Source organism: Oncorhynchus nerka, linkage group LG12 (assembly GCF_034236695.1).
Source record: "Oncorhynchus nerka isolate Pitt River linkage group LG12, Oner_Uvic_2.0, whole genome shotgun sequence".
Classification (NCBI taxonomy): Eukaryota; Metazoa; Chordata; class Actinopteri; order Salmoniformes; family Salmonidae; genus Oncorhynchus; species Oncorhynchus nerka.
This window is the reverse complement of record NC_088407.1, coordinates 73,476,656-73,503,071: the sequence shown is the minus strand read 5'-3', so window position 1 is coordinate 73,503,071 and position 26,416 is coordinate 73,476,656. Positions and strand designations below refer to the sequence as shown.

At 45.6% G+C, this 26,416-nt stretch overlaps 1 protein-coding gene across 1 annotated transcript in view; it reads left to right on the top strand.

Moving 5' to 3' along the window:
- LOC115138715 (mitogen-activated protein kinase-binding protein 1-like) overlaps positions 1 to 26,416 on the top strand; it is a 68,423-nt gene that overhangs the window by 28,351 nt on the left and 13,656 nt on the right. The window contains 13 exon segments of the mRNA XM_065025797.1: positions 4,256 to 4,416; positions 5,537 to 5,726; positions 7,469 to 7,609; positions 12,297 to 12,481; positions 13,110 to 13,201; positions 15,087 to 15,212; positions 15,412 to 15,482; positions 16,816 to 16,937; positions 21,904 to 21,979; positions 22,093 to 22,204; positions 22,448 to 22,634; positions 23,279 to 23,430; positions 25,656 to 25,696. Coding sequence (XP_064881869.1) covers positions 4,256 to 4,416; positions 5,537 to 5,726; positions 7,469 to 7,609; positions 12,297 to 12,481; positions 13,110 to 13,201; positions 15,087 to 15,212; positions 15,412 to 15,482; positions 16,816 to 16,937; positions 21,904 to 21,979; positions 22,093 to 22,204; positions 22,448 to 22,634; positions 23,279 to 23,430; positions 25,656 to 25,696 — 1,656 coding nt within the window.

Sequence of the window (26,416 nt, the reverse complement as noted above, 5' to 3'; positions counted from 1 at the left end):
AAACCCTGAATTTGATGACATATTCCAGTTTATTGGACAAATTCAGGCAGTAGGCTACTTCCCTGTTTCACTGAGACTGTAGCTGCCTGGCTGTATCCACAGGCGTAGGGTAGCACTGAATCGTTTTGTCTAAAACTGTCTGAATGAATGGAGATGTATCACTATTGTAACGATTATGTGTAAATGTTGGCAGAGAGAGAGAGTTAGTGATTTATCACAGCTTTCTACTGCATGATCAGATTAGAATATAACCCCCTTTCAATCTATATGTGGCACAGTTTCAAACTTTCACTTGACTGAGCTACTATTCCTCATTCTACATGTAATCTAGCCACCGACTTTGTCCTACAAAACACAGCTTTCACTTCTGTATAAAGGTAAATTATAGACAGACAACTGGCTCGTGTTGGTGGAGTATTAATTTGACCTTCCATGCTGCTGTCTGTCTAATATCAGTGTTGTTGTGCTTTTTCCTCCTCTCACACTGTCCAGAAGAACGACAGTGTCACAGTAAGTCTGTCCATTGCCTGTCCTGCAGTTCCATGTCACATCAGCTGAAAGTTATTCCCCGCCCCCTCCGTTTCCCCTGAGCATCCAATTGGAGGGTTTCTCAGAATGCTGCATTCTATCATGCCTTTGACATTCCACCCCATTGGTGTGTGTTGATGTGAGCACCACCTTTCGCTATAGGCTGACATTAATTCACATGACAAGCTGTGGTCAATGTGATGCCATTATCAGCATCACTGCTCACATCACTGGTCACTTTACTTTGGTGTGAGAACAAACATGAACTCATCAGTGTTTCCACCCCAGGCCTTAGATAGATACTGCTCACATCACTGCTAGTGCCCACCTCAAGTTCTGAGGGCCTGAGAAAATGATGTTGACTTGTGGGATACTCTGTTTGTGGGTTTTAGCTGTAATGTACTGCATGGGAATTATCAATCAAACAGTCAGCTTTTACAGTTTACATTACATTTTACATTTTAGTCATTTAGCAGAAGCTCTTATCCAGAGCGAGTAACAGGAGTGATTATCGACAGAACCAGTGACCTTTTGGTTACTGGCCCAACACTCTTAACCACTAGGCTACCTGCCTCTCCGGCTACAGAATTCATGCAGCATTACGATCAAACCAGCTCTGAGGTCACAACAACCTTTTCCCGAACTTGTACCACATGATTGTAACCCCACTCTGCTACCTTCCTGCTAACAGGGCTGAAGTGGGTGCACAGTCATGCTTTTGTAGCAGAGGAGGGAGGGAGGGAGGGAGGGAGGGAGAGGAGCTACTCCATCACATTCCATCCTGGCATATCAGACAGCTGATATCAACCTCTCCACTCAAGCTGCTCATCTCAAAACTGACTTCATAAATTTACGCTCTTAACATTCTCACTGTGAAGCTACCAGTGTGGATTAATTTAAAAGCAGGCTGTGATCTAGCCTGTATCATGTGACCACAACATCCAACTAGGACATGTCTTTCATCCCCTCACATGAACTGCATATCTTATCTGCTGTAGGCCATGAGCGGGATCATCCTCTGTCACAACTACACTCTTCCCCAGAGGCCACTTGAAGCTGCCACTTTCGTATATTTTGGTTTCTCCCCTTCTAAGATGGTTGCTTCTCTTGCATGCCGTAGTTAGCAGTGCATTGACTGTTGGGAAAACACAGCATGCAACCCAAGTGGAGAATGTATCAAAAAAACATTTAGTAAATTACTGTTATTAGACTTGGAGAAAAAGCTGTGTCCATTCTGGGCTGCATGCCTGACTGAATTACTGTTATTCATCATTTCAAGCATCATTCTGGTAAATTGTAAAATGATATTGTGTGTTGTTATTTTCAAGCTGGATGCCTAGATCTGGATCTGTTGTGTGGTTCATGGAGTGGATACCATATCCCACCTCCTTCACGACAGTGAAATATATGATGTGTGGTTCATGGAGTGGATACCATATCCCACCTCCTTCACCACAGTGAAATATCTGTTGTGTGGTTCATGGAGTGGATACCATATCCCACCTCCTTCACCACAGTGAAATATATGATGTGTGGTTCATGGAGTGGATACCATATCCCACCTCCTTCACCACAGTGAAATATATGATGTGTGGTTCATGGAGTGGATACCATATCCCACCTCCTTCACGACAGTGAAATATATGATGTGTGGTTCATGGAGTGGATACCATATCCCACCTCCTTCACCACAGTGAAATATCTGTTGTGTGGTTCATGGAGTGGATACCATATCCCACCTCCTTCACCACAGTGAAATATATGATGTGTGGTTCATGGAGTGGATACCATATCCCACCTCCTTCACCACAGTGAAATATATGATGTGTGGTTCATGGAGTGGATACCATATCCCACCTCCTTCACCACAGTGAAATATATGATGTGTGGTTCATGGAGTGGATACCATATCCCACCTCCTTCACCACAGTGAAATATATGATGTGTGGTTCATGGAGTGGATACCATATCCCATCTCCTTCACCACAGTGAAATATATGATGTGTGGTTCATGGAGTGGATACCATATCCCACCTCCTTCACCACAGTGAAATATCTGTTGTGTGGTTCATGGAGTGGATACCATATCCCACCTCCTTCACCACAGTGAAATATCTGTTGTGTGGTTCATGGAGTGGATACCATATCCCACCTCCTTCACCACAGTGAAATATATGATGTGTGGTTCATGGAGTGGATACCATATCCCACCTCCTTCACCACAGTGAAATATCTGTTGTGGTTCATGGAGTGGTTCCCATCCTTCACCACAGTGAAATATATGATGGATACCATATCCCACCTCCTTCACCACAGTGAAATATATGATGTGTGGTTCATGGAGTGGATACCATATCCCACCTCCTTCACCACAGTGAAATATATGATGTGTGGTTCATGGAGTGGATACCATATCCCACCTCCCTTCACTACACAGTGAAATATATGATGTGTGGTTCATATCCCACCTCCTTCACCACAGTGAAATATATGATGTGTGGTTCATGGAGTGGATACATATCCCACCTCCTTCACGGTGAAATATATGATGGATACCATACCATACCCCATCTCCTTCACCACAGTGAAATATATGATGTGTGGTTCATGGAGTGGATACCATATCCCATCTCCTTCACCACAGTGAAATATATGATGTGTGGTTCATGGAGTGGATACCATATCCCAACTCCTTCACCACAGTGAAATATATGATGTGTGGTTCATGGAGTGGATACCATATCCCATCTCCTTCACGACAGTGAAATATATGATGTGTGGTTCATGGAGTGGATACCATATCCCATCTCCTTCACGACAGTGAAATATACTGCATGTTATTCTGTTTCGGTCAAACTGTTTTGTTGTTGAACTGTTTCATTTTCAAAATATTTATTTTCTAGTGAAGCCACTTCTTCTTAAACTACTTGAGAGATGTTCTTATATTGTTTACTCAGGTTCCTAGCTACAATAAAGTGTGGTAATCAGTATTCCCACAGACAAACAAGTATGTGATGCTTACTCAATGTTTCCCCTATGTTCATTTAGCAGTGGCGAGCCTTATACCCAACTCTTTCCGTGATGGTAAAATGTTTACACTGTAAACTTGAACATCTTCAACCAGTTATAAAGTATGAAGAGAAGATAATGGAGAAACATATTTTTAAATAAGATCATTTTTGAGAACTATCAAAAATAAAAACTAGACTTCAGGGAGAATCATAAATTCCCCAAATGTCATGGAATGTGGCCCCCATTGATTTTGTTATAATATTTGAGTCACAGATGGCGTAAGAACAATGTTGTTTCTACGGCCAAGAGCTGGACATTTAAAATGTTGGGTCACGCCCCCCACTCCCCTAAACTGACCTTGCCGCCGCCGCTGCTGAAAAAAACCCTATGGGAAACACTGTGACTGCTAGTTCCTAGTGGGTTCTTTGATGCCTCTCTGGCAATGGTCTTCAATTCAATATGTTCAATATCATTAACAGACAGTACTGTAGCTATTTTCTGCTGTCTCTGCAATTCATTTCCCTGAAGTCCTGGGCTGCATCCCAAATAGCACCCTATTCTCTATGTGTTGCTCTAGTGAGGCAGAAGGGAATGGAGCCAGGCGGGTCCCTGTCCTGTCTTCTCTACATCCTGTAGTGGAGGAAACCCTGCCGTGTGTGTTTTACGTAGTGGACAGTAAGTGTGTCCTCTCTAACCATCCTCCTCTGCCCTGCAGACCAGTCAGGCCACATCTCTGTCTGTGACGGACGAGCTGATCTTCTGTGGCTGTGCCGACGGCACGGTTAGGGCCTTCAGCCCCGTCAACCTGCACTTCATCTGTACCCTGCCACGCCCACACTGCCTGGGCACAGACATCGCCACCGTGGTGGAGGCTAGGTGAGTGTCCCTGACCTTAACCTCCACACAATGCAGATGATGTACAGAGGTTTTTATGTGTGCAATAATTCATATTTTATAATCAATTGGGCTGTAATTGCCTGTATAGTGACATAGGGAAAAAAATGGATATGAGAGAACCTGTTTTTTGTCAACATTATGACTTTTAAATGTCGCCCTGGTCGTGAATGAAGTATTTAAATGGTGTCTTTTTGACTGTGGGAAGTGGGAACAGTCTCTGTCTGTCCTGTTGGTTAGCCAGAGCGGTGTGGGTTGTGTGGTATCTTGTTCTCATACAGCATCATACTCTACATACTTATGCAAATACCAAGCAAACCAACTACACAAAATACCCTTTAATGATTTCCTGTTCATCCAGGATGCACGTGGGCCCAGCTGGAGTTAAATGTCATTGTTTTGTATTCCTGTATCCCACTCAATCTCTTTTTAAATCAACATTTTGTTGTTGATGCCTTCAGTAAGACGGACAGAGATTCCTCTGAGAGTTAGTTCTTCTCCTCATAAATATGGACTGAGTAAATGCAGAGTCTGGAATGCTGCTGGTTCATTTCCCTGTTCAACTGACTTCCTGACAATAGACCCCAGATGTTATAACAGATTAGCTGAATAATCATGTATGTAGCATGTTTGTCTGGGTTGTGAAAAATCCCACCAATGGAATAACTTACTGCATGTTTGCATCCCAAATGACACCCTTTTCCCTATTCGGTATTATTATTATTATTATTATTATTTACTTTTGACCAGGACCCATAGATGGCTGTGTAGGTCATGTCGAAGCTGCTATTAAGTGAAGCCATCAAGGTCAGCTCACTACTGTTTATAGAAGTTTCTGTGGGAAACTCCATAGACGGGCAAGACCTCTCCAGTAGGCAGGCACATTATGCTCTGGCCAAAAACACAACCATTAAATCGTTGGTAAAGGGATGCCAGCCCAGCCAATAGCTGGGCTTTTCTCATAACCACTGGATTGGGTTAGCTTGTACTGTAACTATAAAGTATCTCTGGGTTCTGGAAAAGTGCTTTATAAATTCAATATATATATTTATTTTATTAGAGTATTACAGTGTTATTACATCCTTACTCTCCCTCCCTCCAGTCACCTCTTTAGCCACAAGATGGACGCCCGGTGTCCAGACACGGTGGCTGTATCTTATGACCCTGCGAGCCGCTGGCTGTCCTGTGTCTACAACGACCACAGCCTGTACGTGTGGGACGTACGGGACCTCCGCAAAGTGGGCAAGGTCTACTCCGCCCTTTACCACTCGGCCTGCGTGTGGAACGTCGAGGTAAGTGCATTCGGAAAGTATTCAGACCCCTTGACTTTTTTCACATTTTGTTATGTTACAGCCTTATTTGCACATTTATAAAAATAAAAAAACTGAAATCACATTTACTTAAGTATTCAGACCCTTTACTCAGTACTTTGTTGAAGCACCTTTGGCAGAAAGTACAGCCTCGAGTTTTCTTGGGTATGACGCTACAAGCTTGGCACACCTGTATTTGGGGAGTTTCCCCCATTCTTCTCTGCAGATCCTCTCAAGCTCTGTCAGGTTAGATGGGGAGCGTCGCTGTACAGCTATTTTCAGGTCTCTCCAGAGATGTTCGATCGGGTTCAAGTCCGGGCTCTGGCTGGACCATTCAAGGACATTCAGAGACTTGTCCCGAAGCCACTCCTGCATTGTCTTGGCTGTGTGCTTAGGGTCGTTGTCCTGTTGGAAGGTTAAACTTCCCCCCAGTCTGAGGTCCTGAGTGCTCTGGAACAGGTTTTCATCAAGGATATGTCTGTACTTTGCTCCGTTCATCTTTCCCTCAATCCTGACGAGTCTCCCAATCCCTACCGCTGAAAAACATCCCCACAACATGATGCTGCCACCACCACCATGCTTCACCGTACAGATGGTGCCAGGTCTCCTCCAGATGTGATGCTTGGCATTTAGGCCAAAGAGGTCAATCTTGGTTTCATCAGACCAGAGAATCTTGTTTCTCATGGTCTGAGAGTCTTAAGTTGCCCTTTGGCAAACTCCAAGTGGGCTGTCACGTGCCTTTTACTGAGGAGTGGCTTCCGTCTGACCACTCTACCATAAAGGCCTGATTGGTGGAGTGCTGCAGAGATGGTTGTCCTTCTGGAAGGTTCTTCCGTCTCCACATATGAACGCTGGAGCTCTGTCAGAGTGACCATCGGGTTCTTGGTCACCTCGCTGAACAAGGCCCTTCTCACCCGAATGCTCAGTTTGGCCGGGCGGCCGGCTCTAGAAAGAGTTTTGGTGGTTCCAAACGTCTTCCTTTTAAGAATGATGGAGGCCACTGTGTTCTTGGGGACCTTCAATGCTGCAGAAATGTTTTGGTACCCTTCCCCAGATCTGTGCCTCGACACAATCCTGTCTTGGAGCTCTACGGACATTTCCTTCAACCTCATGGCTTGGTTTTTGCTCTGACATTGTCAACAGTGGGACCTTTTATATAGACAGGTGTGTGCCTTTACAAATCATGTCCAATCAATTGCATTTACCACAGTTGGACTCCAATCAAGTTGTAGAACCATCTCAAGGATGATCAATGGAACAGGATGATCAATGGAACAGGATGTACCTGAGCACAATTTCGAGTCTCATAGCAAAGGGTCTAAGTACTTTTGTAAATAAGCTATTTTTATACTTTTGCCAAAATGTCTAAACCTGTTTTTGCTTTGTCATTATGGGGTAGTGTGTGTAGATTGATGAGGATGTTATTGAATCTATTTTAGAATCAGGCTGTAACGTAACAGAGTGTGGAAAACGTCAAGGGGTCTGAATACTTTCTGAATGTACTGTATATTGTTAAACCACGTGCGGTTATCTTTTTATTTTCGATGAAGCCATTTGTCCCCCCTGCAGCTGGAATCTATCTGGATGTGCATACGCTAGTTCAGAACAAATGTTTCCGTGTCCTCTGTACCTGTCAGGTGTACCCAAAATGTATGTAGATTCATATTTACATCATCTCTCCTAGACAGGTCTACTGATGTTTCATTTCCTCTGTACCTGTACAGGTGTACCCAGACAGGGTAAGTGATGGCAGGCAGCCCTGTTTGCCTCCAGGCTCCTTCCTCAGCTGTTCTTCAGACAATACTGTCAGGCTCTGGAACACTGATGGACACAACACAACTCTTAGCCGCAACGTCATCAGCAACGTGCGTCTGTCTCACTCTCACACACCCTTTATCTAAACCCTGATCTCAATATGAATGACAGCTGATTGAGTTTTGATGCAAAGTAGTTCTACTCAAGAACCTTTGAATCCTGAGTTATGCCACAGATAGAACAATGAGAGAGATATTTCACTGGATGTATAAATGTGAAGCATCCTGTTGGTGTTTCCACTCACTACCAAATACGGTAGTGAGAGGAAGCCCACTGGCGGGCAGTGGGAGAAGATGGAACAAGATGGATTTTGACCGACATTCTGCAAATCTTCTCATCATTTAAACATTTGATCTCAATAAACTTTCCTGTTTCCAAAACTAGAATATGTTCTGAACAGAACAGACTAAGTTTTGTAGACTTGCAAAAGTTTTAAAAAATGCTGTTGTTTAGAAAGAGTGCAAAGGTGAATTGAGGTATTGCACACGTGCATTTCACAGAGTAGGTGTTCCCTAATGGAAATATGCAGATGTATACTAGAATGCACCAATAGGATATCACTAGTGTGTGCTTGGCTCTGCCCAACCTCCTTCTTGTTCTGCCCACTATGACTCATTACATTTACATTTAAGTCATTTAGCAGACGCTCTTATCCAGAGCGACTTACAAATTGGTGCATTCACCTTATGACATCCAGTGGAGCAGCCACTTTACAATAGTGCATCTAAATCTTTTAAGGGGGGTGAGAAGGATTACTTTATCCTATCCTAGGTATTCCTTAAAGAGGTGGGGTTTCAGGTGTCTCCGGAAGGTGGTGATTGACTCCGCTGTCCTGGCGTCGTGAGGGAGTTTGTTCCACCATTGGGGGGCCAGAGCAGCGAACAGTTTTGACTGGGCTGAGCGGGAACTGTACTTCCTCAGTGGTAGGGAGGCGAGCAGGCCAGAGGTGGATGAACGGAGTGCCCTTGTTTGGGTGTAGGGCCTGATCAGAGCCTGGAGGTACTGAGGTGCCGTTCCCCTCACAGCTCCGTAGGCAAGCACCATGGTCTTGTAGCGGATGCGAGCTTCAACTGGAAGCCAGTGGAGAGAGCGGAGGAGCGGGGTGGCGTGAGAGAACTTGGGAAGGTTGAACACCAGACGGGCTGCGGCGTTCTGGATGAGTTGTAGGGGTTTAATGGCACAGGCAGGGAGCCCAGCCAACAGCGAGTTGCAGTAATCCAGACGGGAGATGACAAGTGCCTGGATTAGGACCTGCGCCGCTTCCTGTGTGAGGCAGGGTCGTACTCTGCGGATGTTGTAGAGCATGAACCTACAGGAACGGGCCACCGCCTTGATGTTAGTTGAGAACGACAGGGTGTTGTCCAGGATCACGCCAAGGTTCTTAGCGGTCTGGGAGGAGGACACAGTGGAGTTGTCAACCGTGATGGCGAGATCATGGAACGGGCAGTCCTTCCCCGGGAGGAAGAGCAGCTCCGTCTTGCCGAGGTTCAGCTTGAGGTGGTGATCCGTCATCCACACTGATATGTCTGCCAGACATGCAGAGATGCGATTCGCCACCTGGTCATCAGAAGGGGGAAAGGAGAAGATTAATTGTGTGTCGTCTGCATAGCAATGATAGGAGAGACCATGTGAGGTTATGACAGAGCCAAGTGACTTGGTGTATAGCGAGAATAGGAGAGGGCCTAGAACAGAGCCCTGGGGGACACCAGTGGTGAGAGCACGTGGTGAGGAGACGGATTCTCGCCACGCCACCTGGTAGGAGCGACCTGTCAGGTAGGACGCAATCCAAGTGTGGGCCGCGCGGCCCACACAATTAATCTTCTCCTGCCCAACTCGGAGAGGGTGGAGAGGAGGATCTGATGGTTCACAGTATCGAAGGCAGCCGATAGGTCTAGAAGGATGAGAGCAGAGGAGAGTTAGCTTTAGCAGTGCGGAGCGCCTCCGTGATACAGAGAAGAGCAGTCTCAGTTGAATGACTAGTCTTGAAACCTGACTGATTTGGATCAAGAAGGTCATTCTGAGAGAGATAGCGGGAGAGCTGGCCAAGGACGGCACGTTCAAGGGTTTTGGAGAGAAAAGAAAGAAGGGATACTGGTCTGTAGTTGTTGACATCGGAGGGATCGAGTGTAGGTTTTTTCAGAAGGGGTGCAACTCTCGCTCTCTTGAAGACGGAAGGGACGTAGCCAGCGGTCAGGGATGAGTTGATGAGCGAGGTGAGGTAAGGGAGAAGGTCTCCGGAAATGGTCTGGAGAAGAGAGGAGGGGATTGGGTCAAGCGGGCAGGTTGTTGGGCGGCCGGCCGTCACAAGACGCGAGATTTCATCTGGAGAGAGAGGGGAGAAAGAGGTCAGAGCACAGGGTAGGGCAGTGTGAGCAGAACCAGCGGTGTCGTTTGACTTAGCAAACGAGGATCGGATGTCGTCGACCTTCTTTTCAAAATGGTTGACGAAGTCATCTGCAGAGAGGGAGGAGGGGGAGGGGAGGGGGGATTCAGGAGGGAGGAGAAGGTGGCAAAGAGCTTCCTAGGGTTAGAGGCAGATGCTTGGAATTTAGAGTGGTAGAAAGTGGCTTTAGCAGCAGCGACAGAAGAGGAAAATGTAGAGAGGAGGGAGTGAAAGGATGCCAGGTCCGCAGGGAGGCGAGTTTTCCTCCATTTCCGCTCGGCTGCCCGGAGCCCTGTTCTGTGAGCTCGCAATGAGTCGTCGAGCCACGGAGCGGGAGGGGAGGACCGAGCCGGCCTGGAGGATAGGGGACATAGAGAGTCAAAGGATGCAGAAAGGGAGGAGAGGAGGGTTGAGGAGGCAGAATCAGGAGATAGGTTGGAGAAGGTTTGAGCAGAGGGAAGAGATGATAGGATGGAAGAGGAGAGAGTAGCGGGGGAGAGAGAGCGAAGGTTGGGACGGCGCGATACCATCCGAGTAGGGGCAGTGTGGGAAGTGTTGGATGAGAGCGAGAGGGAAAAGGATACAAGGTAGTGGTCGGAGACTTGGAGGGGAGTTGCAATGAGGTTAGTGGAAGAACAGCATCTAGTAAAGATGAGGTCGAGCGTATTGCCTGCCTTGTGAGTAGGGGGAAGGTGAGAGGGAGAGGTCAAAAGAGGAGAGGAGTGGAAAGAAGGAGGCAGAGAGGAATGAGTCAAAGGTAGACGTGGGGAGGTTAAAGTCGCCCAGAACTGTGAGAGGTGAGCCGTCCTCAGGAAAGGAGCTTATCAAGGCATCAAGCTCATTGATGAACTCTCCGAGGGAACCTGGAGGGCGATAAATGATAAGGATGTTAAGCTTGAAAGGGCTGGTAACTGTGACAGCATGGAATTCAAAGGAGGCGATAGACAGATGGGTAAGGGGAGAAAGAGATAATGACCACTTGGGAGAGATGAGGATCCCGGTGCCACCACCCCGCTGACCAGAAGCTCTCGGGGTGTGCGAGAACACGTGGGCGGACGAAGAGAGAGCAGTAGGAGTAGCAGTGTTATCTGTGGTGATCCATGTTTCCGTCAGTGCCAAGAAGTCGAGGGACTGGAGGGAGGCATAGGCTGAGATGAACTCTGCCTTGTTGGCCGCAGATCGGCAGTTCCAGAGGCTACCGGAGACCTGGAACTCCACGTGGGTCGTGCGCGCTGGGACCACCAGATTAGGGTGGCCGTGGCCACGCGGTGTGGAGCGTTTGTATGGTCTGTGCAGAGAGGAGAGAACAGGGATAGACAGACACATAGTTGACAGGCTACAGAAGAGGCTACGCTAATGCAAAGGAGATTGGAATGACAAGTGGACTACACGTCTCGAATGTTCAGAAAGTTGAGCTTACGTAGCAAGAATCTTATTGACTAAAATGATTTAAAATGATACAGTACTGCTGAAGTAGGCTAGCTGGCAGTGGCTGCGTTGTTGACTTTGTAGGCTAGCTGGCAGTGGCTGCGTTGTTGATTCGGGGGCTAGCTGGCTAGCTAGCAGTGTTGATTACGTTACGTTGCGTTAAAAGAACGACAATAGCTGGCTAGGTAACCTAGAAAATCGCTCTAGACTACACAATTATCTTTGATACAGAGACTGCTATGTAGCTAGCTATGTAGCTAGCTACGATCAAACAAATCAAACCGTTGTACTGTAATGAAATGAAATGAAAATGTGATACTACCTGTGGAGCGAGGCGGAATGCGACCGGGTTGTTGAGTTCTAATCGGTAGACGTTGGCTAGCTGTTGGCTAGCTAGCAGTGTCTCCTACGTTAAGGACGACAAATAGCTGGCTGCGTTGTTGATTCAGGGGCTAGCTGGCTAGCTAGCTAGCAGTGTTGATTACGTTGCGTTAAAAGAACGACAATAGCTGGCTAGGTAACCTAGTAAATCGCTCTAGACTACACAATTATCTACACAATTATCTTTGATACAGAGACGTCTATGTAGCTAGCTATGTAGACGGTGGGCGTTAGCTAGCTGGCTAGCTGCTGGGCAGACACGTTAGGACGACGAAATACGATAATTACGCAATTATCTTTGATACAAAGACGGCTATGTAGCTAGCTAAGAAGAAATTGCTAAGATTAGACAAATCAAACCGTTGTACTATAATGAAATGTAATGAAATGTAATGAAAAGTTATACTACCTGCAGACCGGGAACACTCATGTGTTCCCTTTGGAAACGACAAACTGTTTTGCTTTAAGAGGGGGAAACTGACGCTGTTGCGCACCCCCCCCCACAATTCTCAGCTAATAACCCCCCCTTCACTCCGTCTGTCCAGGACCTCCAGAAGATCATCTACATGGACAACAACACGGCCGGCCTGCTGGACACAGAGTGCCTCAACTCGGGGAACGGAGAGAAGGCCGACCCCCAGACCTCCGAGACCAGGACGGGCATCAGGACCATGTGTGTCAGCCCAGACGGGCAGCACCTGGCATCGGGCGACCGGACCGGCACCTTGAGGTACTGTTGGAGAAAAAGAGTGGTTTGTTCGCACACCTATAGTTTAAAGTCTATGGAAGAAACTGTTGTAGAATGAGAAACTCTAGCACACTGGTGTTCTTGATTACTCCACAAACAATTGATTGGATCCCTTTTAAACTAATGAATGTTTGGGTCAGTAGACCTTCATCAGGGTAAACCCTGAGATACAGTACCCCTGCTATGCAGTCCCAGAGAGAGCCTTGTTTTCCTTCACTACCCCTCAGGACTCAGCACCTCTATGTCCTAATGAAATTCCCTAACTAGACTCCTGGGAGGGTGTGTGTGTGAGCGCGTACGTGTGGTAATGTTAATTGGGGTTGGAGTAGGCTGGTGTCCATTCAGGCAGCAGCCTAGCTGACTCTCTGTCCACATCACTGGATGGATAGATGCTGACCCAGTTAACACCAAGGCTATTTTTTGTTAATTAACTTTGTCACGCAAAACTGAATGATGGCGGTCTACTCTGCATTTTACTGCAGCCCAGCGGTGTCTCTGTGTGTGGCGAGACTGACCTGTAACAGTGTGCTCCTCGTAAAAACAAAATGGTGTTGTTATGGGAGCATAACAGGACTAATCTAGTACTATTTTGTTCTGTTTGCTGTTGCAGGATCCACAATCTAGAGAGCATGGGGGAGATTCTGAACGTTCAGGCCCACGACTCAGAGATCCTGTGTCTGGAATACTCCAAGCCTGAGACGGGTACATTCAATTGTTACCAGAATTATTTGTAAATGTTTTATTTAACTAGGCAAATTGTTACCATAATAACATATTCACCTTCTATGTAGTTAGCTAACTCATACTGAATACAGATATTTATTGTTCGCTTGCAAGCCATGACAAGCCTGATACGGCTAAGGCAGATTTCCCCTCTTCTGGGAGGAAATGAGAGACAAGGTTAAAGATACTACTGTAGGTATAAACCACTATCATCTGGTTGCCAGATGCTTCACCAACCTCCCGTTGACTTGTGAAACAAACCACTTCAGAGCTCCAGCACGTTATAAAGAGACAGGGTTGGGTCCAAATGTACTGTATGTCAATTCTTCTTAGTCAAAGTTTAAATGAGCAGCTTTATAGAATTAACTTTCCCGGTTCCCACATTAAAACCAAAACATCTGATGAGAGATTTGTGAAATGGAATGTGAAAATTCTTGAAGTTATCTTTGTATCTACTGCTATGGTCAACAATATCAACACACCCATGTTTCATCTCATTTGAATGTGTTGTTACAAAGAGTGTCTGTGTGTTCAGTGGGCTATTAAGAAGGCATTATCAGACCTGGTGAAGTGCTGTCCAACTCAGAGAAAAGCAAGGCAGAGCATATTATTCCTGCCTGGCTTGGGCAGGCCTGAGGGTGTGTGTGTGTGTGTGTGTGTGTGTGTGTGTGTGAGTTTGGGGCTGTGGTAGTACCCTGGCATTGGTCCCAGACCTGCTTGGCTCTCCTCCAGAACTTCATCGTCTAGCCCCAGTAGCAGCACATCTGTCACAGGGTGTGTCCCAAAAAGCCCTGGTCAAAAGAAGTACACTATATATAGGTAATAGGGTCTCATATGGGATGCATCCAGTGGCTCCCATGTTAGGAGGATTGATAATATTTTGATGTTCTTTGTGGATCATTCCTCTACGTATCCATTTGGCAGTTGGCACCACACAGAGGAGCAGATAGAGAGGGCTAAGAATAAGCCCAGTACACTCCCTCTGGCTGCCTGCAGTATACGGTGCCCCCACACATAGACTCGGTACCGGTACCCCCTGTATATAGCCTCATTATTGCTATTTGGTGTTACTTTTAAAACTGTTTGTTTATTTAATTAATATTTTCTTAACTCTTATATTTCTTAAACTTTGCATTGTTGGTTAAGGGCTTATATGTAATCATTTCACGGTAAGGTCTACACTGGTTGTATTCGGAGCATGTGACAAATACAATTTGATTTGATAGTAACAACTCAGAGGGTGATAATAGTCAGATAACAGCCATTGCCCTGCTGGGCCTGTATTCACAAAGCATCTCAGAGTAGAGGAGTGCTGATCTAGGATCAGTTTAGCCTTTTAAATTACAATGGATAAGAGGGCGAACCTTTCCTCCTGCTGTTGTATCTAGCTGGGATCAAGGTTAACAAAGTCACAAAGCTAACAGATCCAGGATCCAAGTTCAATCTCAGCAAGGAGAGGATAGTGCTTTTCATTTACTGAAATGATTCCGGTTGGAAATTCAGTTAAGTCCACTCCGGGGAAGTGCTTCAAATCCATTTTTGATTGGTTTCGATATCCATGTGATGTGACCGTCAGCTCATTGGTTCTTAAGCTAATTAGTATAAGATGCTTAATGGCTGTTAAAAACAAAATGGACCTCCTAATGAAAAATATTTACCACCACCGAAATGGAGAACAGGGATTGGCTGCTGGTAAGTTGCTAGTGTCCTGGAGTGTAATGTAGGCCTATATGTGGTGTGAAGAAGGTTTTTCTCTTGTTGTGGCTGTTTTGACCCATCTGAATGCACTGACTATAAGTCCCTCTGGTTAAGAGTGTCTGGTAATGAATCAAATCTAAGTGTGTGTGTGTGTTGTGTGTGACAGGGCTGAAGCTGCTAGCCACAGCGAGTCGAGACCGGCTGATCCACGTGCTGGATGCAGAGCGGGAGTACAGCCTGCTGCAGACGCTGGATGAACACTCCTCTTCCATCACCGCTGTACGATTTGCTGGTGAGATTTGCAGATGACCTTTACAACATCCCCTTTACCTCAAACTCTCAAGTCTCACTCCTTTAACAGTTATATCAGCTATGGAAGTCAGACCTTTGGCTTCCAAAGGTGTCACGGAAGTGTCAATTGTGGCACTAGCTGGCAGTTTAAAGTTAACATGGTTATTATTGCCATGGTAACAGTGCTCCTTCTCTTTTAGCCAATGAAGGCAAGGTCAGGATGATCAGCTGTGGCGCTGACAAGAGCATCTACTTCCGCACAGCGCAGAAGGTAAAACACAGACACAAAATGGCGCTGCTCTAGAACAGCTGCTGCTGGAGGCTTAACTAGGTTAGGGGGACTAATGCTTTTGTGGTAAGGCTTGGCAATATTTCATCATGATCTCTCTGCATATTTTGGCCATGGACCCACATTCTTAACCGTGGCTCAACCAACCCCTGTTTAATTAGTCTATTCCTGTTGCTTACAGCTAATGAATTAAACTCCAAGTGGCCTATTTAATAATGACACTTTTCCTCTAAGGCTTTCTGTGTCCCCTGGCTGTTGTATGCCCCAAGTCCCCGGCAGGACCTCCTTACTACATGTTGTTCTTAGCAGCGCTGGCAGATAATCATAATGATATACATAGAGGAAGAAGACAGTGAGACTGGTGATATCATGTGACCAGAGCCATTTTAGTGAACAGAACTAGATTAACTTCAGATTCAGAATTGGAGTAGGCTTTCCAGTCTTTTGACATGATAGTCTAATCCTGAAGTAGTCACACTATTTTCAGGTTGTCTCTTGGAACCTAACCTAACCAGTGTATGAAGTAACAAATGGAGAAAATTCTAATTCATCCACATTGAGATTGATGTGCAATTCTAACCCTCTGTATGTAAATGTTACAATCTAATTAACAAGTAGATGGAAAGTATTGTCATTCTCTACCATTTAATCCGTGGACTGCTTTAGAAGTCACGGCACACTGCTAGAAAAGCAACAAAAGCCCTACAAGGATAAATGTTGTGGTTTATTAGAATATGGCTGCATCCCAAATGGAAACCTCTTCCCTATATGTGCTACTATTGACCAGGGCCCATAGGGACGCATACTATGACTCATTGTAACAAGATGTCTGCCAAAACAGCTTAAATAGAACAGCTCTCATTTCTCACTGGAGCATTTACAGTAGTGTTGTTAATGGCACTAGCATGGCAGTGACCTGTTTTAACCTCTGGTTGTTTTCCCCTGTCGTTTACAGTAGTGTTGTTAATGGCACTAGCATGGCAGTGACCTGTTTTAACCTCTGGTTGTTTTCCCCTGTCGTTTACAGTAGTGTTGTTAATGGCACTAGCATGGCAGTGACCTGTTTTAACCTCTGGTTGTTTTCCCCTGTCGTTTACAGTAGTGTTGTTAATGGCACTAGCATGGCAGTGACCTGTTTTAACCTCTGGTTGTTTTCCCCTGTCGTTTACAGTAGTGTTGTTAATGGCACTAGCATGGCAGTGACCTGTTTTAACCTCTGGTTGTTTTCCCCTGTCGTTTACAGTAGTGTTGTTAATGGCACTAGCATGGCAGTGACCTGTTTTAACCTCTGGTTGTTTTCCCCTGTCGTTTACAGTCAGATGAAGGAACTGTGTTTACCCGCACCCACCACATCGTACGCAAGACCACGCTGTATGACATGGATATCGACCCCACCAGGAAGTATGCTGTTATTGGTTGTCAGGACCGCAGCATCAGGTGGGGGGCCTGGTCTACTTGTCCTCGTTTGTCTCAATTATTGTTCTCGGTGTATGTATATGTGCGTCAATGTGTGTGTGTGTGATGACAGTGTTAGTCTGTCTGTGTATGCGTACAGTATGCGAGTGTGAGTACGTGCCAGTAGAGGCTGCTAAGGGGAGGACGGCTCATAATAATGGCTGGAATGGAGTCAATGGAATGATATCAGCCACGTAGAAACCACTTCTTTGATGCCATTCCATTAGCTCCATTCCATTAGCTCCATTCCATTAGCTCCAATCCAGCCGTTAGTATGAGCCGACCTCCCCTCAGCAGCCTCCACTGGTACGTGAGTGTATTTGTGTTTGACCTCTCTGTAATCTGTCCGACTGTACAGTCATCCCTCCCTAGCAGGTGGATTAGTCTTAACTTGAGTGTTGTAAACACAGGAAGGATGAGGTCAGAGGCCCAGCCCCTGGCTGGTGAAGCCTGTCTCTAGCCTGTCCTGACCTGAGCCTCCGTCTGCCAGCCTGCCTGCTCCAGTGTTTACATCTCTCACTCATGTTCCGCACCCTGCATCAACGACAATAACACACGCTTTGAAAGAAAATGTGGCTTAGCGTTGGCTTAAAATGCTGATATTTCAAATGCAGACTTGTAAAAAATGTGCCTCTCTGTTTCACCTCTCCAGCAGGTTGTGTGTCTACTTGTTTGAATGGCCAGTCCCTTTTATATCCTAAATACCCCATGGGTGTTACAATATGAATCTGAGATTCAATTCTTATGGCTGAAAATTCTACCATAACAGAGAAATTTCAAACAACCAAGTTATGTTAACAACTAACCACAAGTAATGCGTCATTACATAGTGCTTTACTTATCCAGGGGTTCCCAAGGTTTATCACTCGGGGGCCCCCTTCCAGCATTGGGGAACATCCCACACCCCTTCTGTGCACGCGTCTATTTCTCTGGGCACAAGCACTGTTCATGACACACTGTTCACACCCCTCTTGTTGGTGGAGAGAATGTTGCAGGTTTAAAGATTATTTCCTGCCATTCTATACATTTTGTCATGGGGGAGAGAGAATGTTGCAGGTTTAAAGATTATTTCCTGCCATTCTATACATTTTGTCATGGGGGAGAGAAAATTTTGCCGTTTTAACGCCAATGTTCTTGCAATTCTATACATTTTGCCATGTCTGTGCATTCATGTGATATTTGATTAACAAAATTCTGATATCTATGGGCTAAAAAAATGAAATAGAAAAACATTAGCTGACATGGGCCAGTTGATCTGGACATTTCTGACAAGTTATTAACACCTCTCCAAGGTGCACAATGACTAACATGACAAGGTGCACAATGACTAACATGACAAGGTGCACAATGACTAACATGACAAGGTGCACAATGACTAACATGACAAGGTGCACAATGACTAACATGACATGTTGCACAATGACTAACATGACAAGATTAACTGCTGATGCACTACCCAATTTGGATATTCCACCCTGTGCATTCTACTATTAGCACTTTCAAAAGTAAGTTTAAAGTCGGACTGAGTTCCTTAAGAAAAAAATATATATACAGTACCTGTCAAAAGAGTGGACACACCTACTCATTCAAGGGTTTTTCTTTATTTTTGACAATTTTCTACATTGTAGAATAATAGTGAAGACATCAAAAACGATGAAATAACACATATGGAATCATGTAGTAACCACAAAAGTCTACTGTATGTATATAAATGGGGCGTGCCCCGCCCTCCCCGCCCTGTGGTTTCCACAGTTTGGAAACCACACAGTTGGTGTAAATAAGATGAATGTGGCAGCGTAGTACGACTGTCCAAATAGGCCTTTCCCTCCGCTTGAGATACTTAAAGTCAACTGTAAACACACCTTATGCTCCTCTGCTGTTTCAGCACAGTGATTAAACGTTACTATGGAAACTAGGCTGTTTTAACTGCATCTGAATGATAAATGTCCCCCAGGCCTTTTTGTGTATTTATTTCTGCTAGAGTTAGAGGGCTTAACCTTTGTTTAACAGGCTCTGATTTGTTCCCTATACAACTAAGTGGCGGTGCTTTAAGAGTGTGACTCAATGGTTGACTGGCTGCCCTCACACTTTGCCAGCTCCCCACAAGGTTGGCAGGGCCCTGACTGGGCCTTGTGGGTGGTTGCCTGCCAGCTAGCTGGTGGCTGCTGGTCTCCTTCTGGCACTCAGTGAAAATGCACCAGTTAGGCTGTTAGCGTGACCCTATGTGGTCAGATGGGGAGAGACATGCATACCAGCTGAGCAGAGAGGGTATGCTCCAAAGTAGAATCAATGAGTTGGCCAGCTAACTTTGATAAACGACCAGGAATAACTATTGATTTTCTGGGTCATTAAGAAAGATTAACTTTGATATGTGTTTTTGATTGTTGAGTAAATTAGACCATGCCAATTTCAAACTTATGCTTAAAAAAAATGTAAAGTTGTTTCAGTTAGCTGGCTAATTCATTAATCGTGCCTTGCAGTATACCCCACTGCTGTGCTGTTAGCACACCATGGCACAGAGTTGGTTGACTCATGAACAAATCAAATATGTTTGTCACATACACATGGTTAGCAGATGTTAATGCGAGTGTAGCGAAATGCTTGTGCTTCTAGTTCCGACAATGCAGTAATAACCAACGAGTAATCTAACCTAACAATTCCAAAACTACTACCTTATACACACAAGTGTAAAGGGATAAAGAATATGTACATAAAGATATATGAATGAGTGATGGTACAGAACGGCATAGGCAAGATGCAGTAGATGGTATCGAGTACAGTATATACATATGAGATGAATAATGTAGGGTATGTAAACATTATATTAAGTAGCATTGTTTAAAGTGGCTAGTGATATATTTTACATCAATTCCCATTATTAAAAGTGGCTGGAGTTGAGTCAGTGTGTTGGCAGCAGCCACTCAATGTTAGTGGTTTAACAGTCTGATGGCCTTGAGATAGAAGCTGTTTTTCAGTCTCTCGTTCCCTGCTTTGATGCACCTGTACTGACCTCGCCTTCTGGATGATAGCGGGGTGAACAGGCAGTGGCTCGGGTGGTTGTTGTCCTTGATGATCTTTATGGCCTTCCTGTGACATCGTGGTGTAGGTGTCCTGGAGGGCAGGTAGTTTGCCCCCGGTGATGCGTTGTGCAGACCTCACTACCCTCTGGAGAGCCTTACGGTTGTGGGCGGAGCAGTTGCTGTACCAGGCGGTGATACAGCCTGACAGGATGCTCTCGATTGTGCATCTGTAGAAGTGAGTGATTTTGGTGACAAGCCGAATTTCTTCAGCCTCCTGAGGTTGAAGAGGTGCTGCTGCGCCTTCTTCATGACACTGTCTGTGTGGGTGGACCAATTCAGTTTTTCCGTGATGTGTACGCCGAGGAACTTAAAACTTACTACCCTGTCCACTACTGTCCCATCGATGTGGATAGGGGGGTGCTCCCTCTGCTGTTTCCTGAAGTCCACAATCATCTCCTTTGTCTTGTTGACATTGAGTGTGAGGTTATTTTCCTGACACCACACTCCGAGGGCCCTCACCTCCTCCCTGTAGGTCGTCTCGTCATGGGGGTAATCAATCCTACCACTGTAGTGTCGTCCGCAAACTTGATGATTGAGTTGGAGGCGTGCATGGCCACGCAGTCATGGGTGAACAGGGAGTACAGGAGAGGGCTCAGAACACACCCTTGTGGGGCCCCAGTGTTGAGGATCAGCGGGGTGGAGATGTTGTTACCTACCCTGACCACCTGGGGGCAGCCCGTCAGGAGGTCCAGTACCCAGTTGCACAGGGCGGGGTCGAGACCCAGGGTCTGGTTCTGCAGCCCTGCGAGGGTTAACACGTTTAAATGTTTAAATGTTTTCCTCACGTCGGCTGCAGTGAAGGAGAGTCCACAGGTTTTGGTTGCGGGCCGTGTCAGTGGCACTGTATTGTCCTCAAAGTGGGCAAAAAAGTTATTTAGTCTGCCTGGTAGCAAGACATCCTGGTCCGTGAAGGGGCTGGTTTTCTTTTTGTAATCCGTGATTGACTGTAGACCCTGCCACATACCTCTTGTGTCTGAGCCGTTGAATTGTGACTCTACTTTGTCTCTATACTGACGCTTAGCTTGTTTGATTGCCTTGCGGCGGGAATAGCTACACTGTTTGTATTCGGTCATGTTTCCGGTCACCTTTCCCTGGTTAAAAGCAGTGGTTCGCGCTTTCAGTTTCACGCGAATGCTGCCACCAATCCACGGTTTCTGGTTTGGGAATGTTTTAATCGTTGCTATGGGAACGACATCATCAATGCACTTTCTAATGAACTCGCTCACCGAATCAGCGTATTCGTCAATGTTGTTGTTGGACGCAATGCGGAACATATCCCAGTCCGAGTGATCGAAGCAGTCTTGAAGCGTGGAATCAGATTGGTCGGACCAGCGTTGAACAGACCTGAGCGCGGGAGCTTCTTGTTTTAGTTTCTGTCTGTAGGCAGGAAGCAACAAAATGGAGTTGTGGTCAGCTTTTCCGAAAGGAGGGCGGGGGAGGGCCTTAGATGCGTCGCGGAAGTTAGAATAGCAATGATCCAAGGTTTTACCAGCCCTGGTTGCGCAATCGATATGCTGATACAACACAATCCTGTGTTTCCTTGAACTTTCAAGGTCAGATGACTCAGTCCCTTGATCTGAATGTTTTCCAGTCTAAAACATAACTGCTGAGGCAGGACGTAAAATAGACAGACGGGTCTGACTTGAGGTCATTGACTTATTGCCCTCCATTTTCGTGTATAGATGTGCTGACATTTGATAAACCAGAGGATTGATCACCTGATAAAGCCATGGGTGCTTCAACAGCAGAACTGTCTTTGGGATTTACTCCTGGAGTACTGAGCTGCTGGTGTGTTTTCATGTTGAGATCTGAATAGAACCTCTGTGCCTGTAGGTTCTTAGTTTGACACTTCTTTCCCCTAACAACAGAATCTTCAACATCAGTAACGGAAAACAGAAGAAACTGTACAAGGGCTCCCAAGGAGAGGATGGGACTGTCATCAAGGTGGGTTAGGCTTGCATGTTTTCATGTCATGTAGTGTTGCTGTGAAGACTAATTTGACAACACTGTAGCTGGTTTATAAAAATGGGCCCACCGTTGTCTTTTTCACTCCTCAGGTTCAGACGGACCCCTCAGGGCTGTATGTGGCCACCAGCTGTTCAGACAAGAACATCAGCATCTTTGACTTCTACTCTGGGGAGTGTGTGGCCACCATGTTTGGACACTCTGGTAAAAACTACCCCATTTAGTTAGAAGAAATACAGCAAAATGTGTGACTGACAATCTGCAGCCAGCAGTGTATTCAGAAAGGAGGAACAATCTGGAACTCCTCTTCATCATCATGTCCATCGTTGCATTTAATGACCTCTCATACTGTGAATTCCACAGATCATTTCTTTGTAAAAAATGTCCATAATTGAGTGCCCAGATATTTCCTTATTTTCATTTGTTTGTCTTTTTTCTTTTTCACAGAGGTTGTGACTGGAATGAAGTTTACCAATGACTGCAAGCACATGATAACTGTGTCTGGTGATAGCTGTATCTTTGTGTGGCGTCTGGCCCCGGAGCTGACCATCAGTATGAGACAGCGTCTCTCGGACCTCAAGCAGAATGGCAAGCCAGTTCAGAAGACCCCACTTCACAAACCTTGCAATCTCAGGTATCTGCAGTATTAAGCACACTAATACCTTGACTCATATGACTTATTCCTGTTGTTGTTTGTTCTCTTGTTGCTGTTAGCTCCTCATGGGACAAAGGGTATGTAGTTAATGGGATAACATGTGTTGTGCTAGCTAATACCCATAGAAAGCAAACATAACGTTTACATAACTTAGTGGAGACACACATATTCTGAATGCCAATTGACATAATACATTTGATTGATGGAGTGAAGACAAGTGTTAATCCTGAATTGTTTACATTTGAGTCATTTAGCAGAGGAACTAGGGTTAAGTGCCTTGCTCGTGGGCACATCGACAGATTTTCCACTTTGTCTGCTCTGGGATTTGAACCAGCAACCATGTTGGTTACTGGCCCAACGCTCTTAACCACTAGGATACCTGCCGCCCCCTTGTTTGTCTACAGGCTTATTGCTAGTTATTATGTGAGTTATTCAATGTCAACTGCAAATGCACTCTGTGCTTCCCAAATGGCACCCTATTCCCTATATAGTGCACTACTTTTGACCAGGAGCCATAGGGCTCTATATAGGGAATACGGTGCCATTTAGGAGGCATACAACATGTTCCGTTTGACTATTGTCACCTAATAGTGTGTGTTCTATTCTCTGTCTGTCCTGTGCAGCACCAGGAGAGAGGTACATAGCACCCCTCCCATTGTCACCATGTCCTCTGACAGTGACAAAGAGGTGGAGGAGGAGGGGATAGAAGAAGAGGATGAGGAAGAGAGGGTCTCTCCTTACATGGTGTCAGGCTGCAGTGCAGGGGAAGAGACAAGTTGGTATCTCACTTAACATACAGTACCAGTCAAAATAAGTTAATTTGTGTGATTTTCTTTCCTTCTTAATGCGTTTGATCCAATCAGTTGTGTTGTGACAAGGTAGGGGTGGTATACAGAAGATAGCCCTATTTGGTAAAAGACCAACTCAATATTATGGCAAGAATAGCTCAAATAAGCAAAGAGAAACGACAGTCTGTCATTACTTTATGACATGAAGTTCATTCAATCTGGCGATTTACTGCAAAGAAACCACTACTAATGGACCCCAATAAGAAGAAGATACTTGCTTGGTCCTTGAAAGACGAGCAATGGACATCAGACCGGTGGAGATCTGCCCTTTGGTCTGATGAGTCCAAATTTGAGATTTTTGGTTCCAACCACCATGTCTTTGTGAAACTCGGAGTAGGTGAACGGATGATCTCCGTACGTGTGGTTCCCACCGTGAAGCATGGAGGAGGAGGTGTGGGGGTGCTTTGCTGGTGACACTGTCAGTGATTTACTTAGAATTCAAGGCACACTTAACCAACTATGCTACCACAGCATTCTGCAGCGATACGCCATCCCATCTGGTTTGCGCTTAGTGGGACTATCATTTGTTTTTCAACAAGACAATGACCCAACACACCTCCAGGCTGTTTAAGGGCTATTTGACCGAGAAAGAGAGTGATGGAGTGCTGCGTCAGATAACCTTGCCTCCACAATTTTTTATTTTTTATTCCACCTTTATTTAACCAGGTAGGCAAGTTGAGAACAAGTTCTCATTTACAATTACGACCTGGCCAAGATAAAGCAAAGCATTTCGACACATACAACGACACAGAGTTACACATGGAGTAAAACAAACATACAGTCAATAATACAGTATAAACAAGTCTATATACGATGTGAGCAAATGAGGTGGGATGAGGGAGGTAAAGGCAAAAAAACGCCATGGTGGCAAAGTAAATACAATACAGCAAGTAAAACACTGGAATGGTAGATTTGCAGTGGAAGAATGTGCTAAGTAGAAATAAAAATAATTGGGTGCAAAGGAACAAAATAAATAAAATAAAATAAATACAGTAGGGAAAGAGGTAGTTGTTTGGGCTAAATTATAGGTGGGCTATGTACAGGTGCAGTAATCTGTGAGCTCCTCTGACAGCTTGTGCTTAAAGTTAGTGAGGGAGATATGTGTTTCCAGTTTCAGAGATTTTTGTAGTTCGTTCCAGTCATTGGCAGCAGAGAACTGGAAGGAGAGGCGGCCAAAGAAAGAATTAGTTTTGGGGGTGACCAGAGAGATATACCTGCTGGAGCGCGTGCTACAGGTGGGTGATGCTATGGTGACCAGCGAGCTGAGATAAGGGGGGACTTTACCTTGCAGGGTCTTGTAGATGACATGGAGCCAGTGGGTTTGGCAACGAGTATGAAGCGAGGGCCAGCCAACGAGAGCGTACAGGTCGCAATGGTGGGTAGTATATGGGGCTTTGGTGACAAAACGGATTGCACTGTGATAGACTGCATCCAATTTGTTGAGTAGGGTATTGGAGGCTATTTTGTAAATGACATCGCCGAAGTCGAGGATTGGTAGGATGGTCAGTTTTACAAGGGTATGTTTGGCAGCATGAGTGAAGGATGCTTTGTTGCGAAATAGGAAGCCAATTCTAGATTTAACTTTGGATTGGAGATGTTTGATGTGGGTCTGGAAGGAGAGTTTACAGTCTAACCAGACACCTAGGTATTTGTAGTTGTCCACGTATTCTAAGTCAATCACCCGACCTCAACCCAATTGAGATGGTTTGGGATGAGTTGGACCGCAGAGTGAAGGAAAAGCAGCCAACAAGTGCTCAGCATATGTGGGAACTCCTTCAAAGGACTTTTGGCAAAGCATTCCAGGTGAAACTGGTTGAGAGAATGACAAGAGTGTGCAAAGCTGTCATCAAGACAAAGGGTGGCTACTTTGAATAATCTAAAATCTAAACTGTATTTAGATTTGTTTAACACTGTTTTGCTTACTACATGATTCCATATGTGTTATTTCATAGTTTTAATGTCTTCATTATTATTCTACAATGTAGAAAATTGTAAAACGAAAGAAAAACCCTTGAATGAGTAGGTGTGTCCAAACTTGACTGGTACTGTATGTACACAAGCAAACAATATAGCTGCAGTATTAAGAATGTGGTTCTTCACAATGTTGACAGGACACATTGTGATATCAATTGGTTTTGTGTTTGTTTTTCAGACACCTCAGATGAAAAGCACAACTCTCATGAACTGAAAAGGGTTAGTAGCAGCAGTCTTTCTGTAGCAGCTTTTCCTCAGTCATCTCTGCCCCCAGCCTTTCCTCAGTCATCTCTGCCCCCAGCCTTTCCTGAGTCATCTCTGCCCCCAGCCTTTCCTCAGTCATCTCTGCCCCCAGCCTTTCCTCAGTCATCTCTGCCCCCAGCCTTTCCTCAGTCATCTCTGCCCCCAGCCTTTCCTCAGTCATCTCTGCCCCCAGCCTTTCCTCAGTCATCTCTGCCCCCAGCCTTTCCTCAGTCATCTCTGCCCCCAGCCTTTCCTCAGTCATCTCTGCCCCCAGCCTTTCCTCAGTCATCTCTGCCCCCAGCCTTTCCTCAGTCATCTCTGCCCCCAGCCTTTCCTCAGTCATCTCTGCCCCCAGCCTTTCCTCAGTCATCTCTGCCCCAGTCATCTCTGCCTTTCCTCAGTCATCTCTGCCCCCAGCCTTTCCTCAGTCATCTCTGCCCCCAGCCTTCCTCAGTCATCTCTGCCCCCAGCCTTCCTCAGTCATCTGCCCCCAGCCTTTCCTCAGTCATCTCTGCCCCCAGCCTTTCCTCAGTCATCTCTGCCTCCAGCCTTTCCTCAGGCATCATCTCTGCCTTTCCTCAGTCATCTCTGCCTCCAGCCTTTCCTCAGTCATCTCTGCCTCCAGCCTTTCCTCAGGCATCTGCCCCCAGCCTTTCCTCAGTCATCTCTGCCCCCAGCCTTTCCTCAGTCATCTCT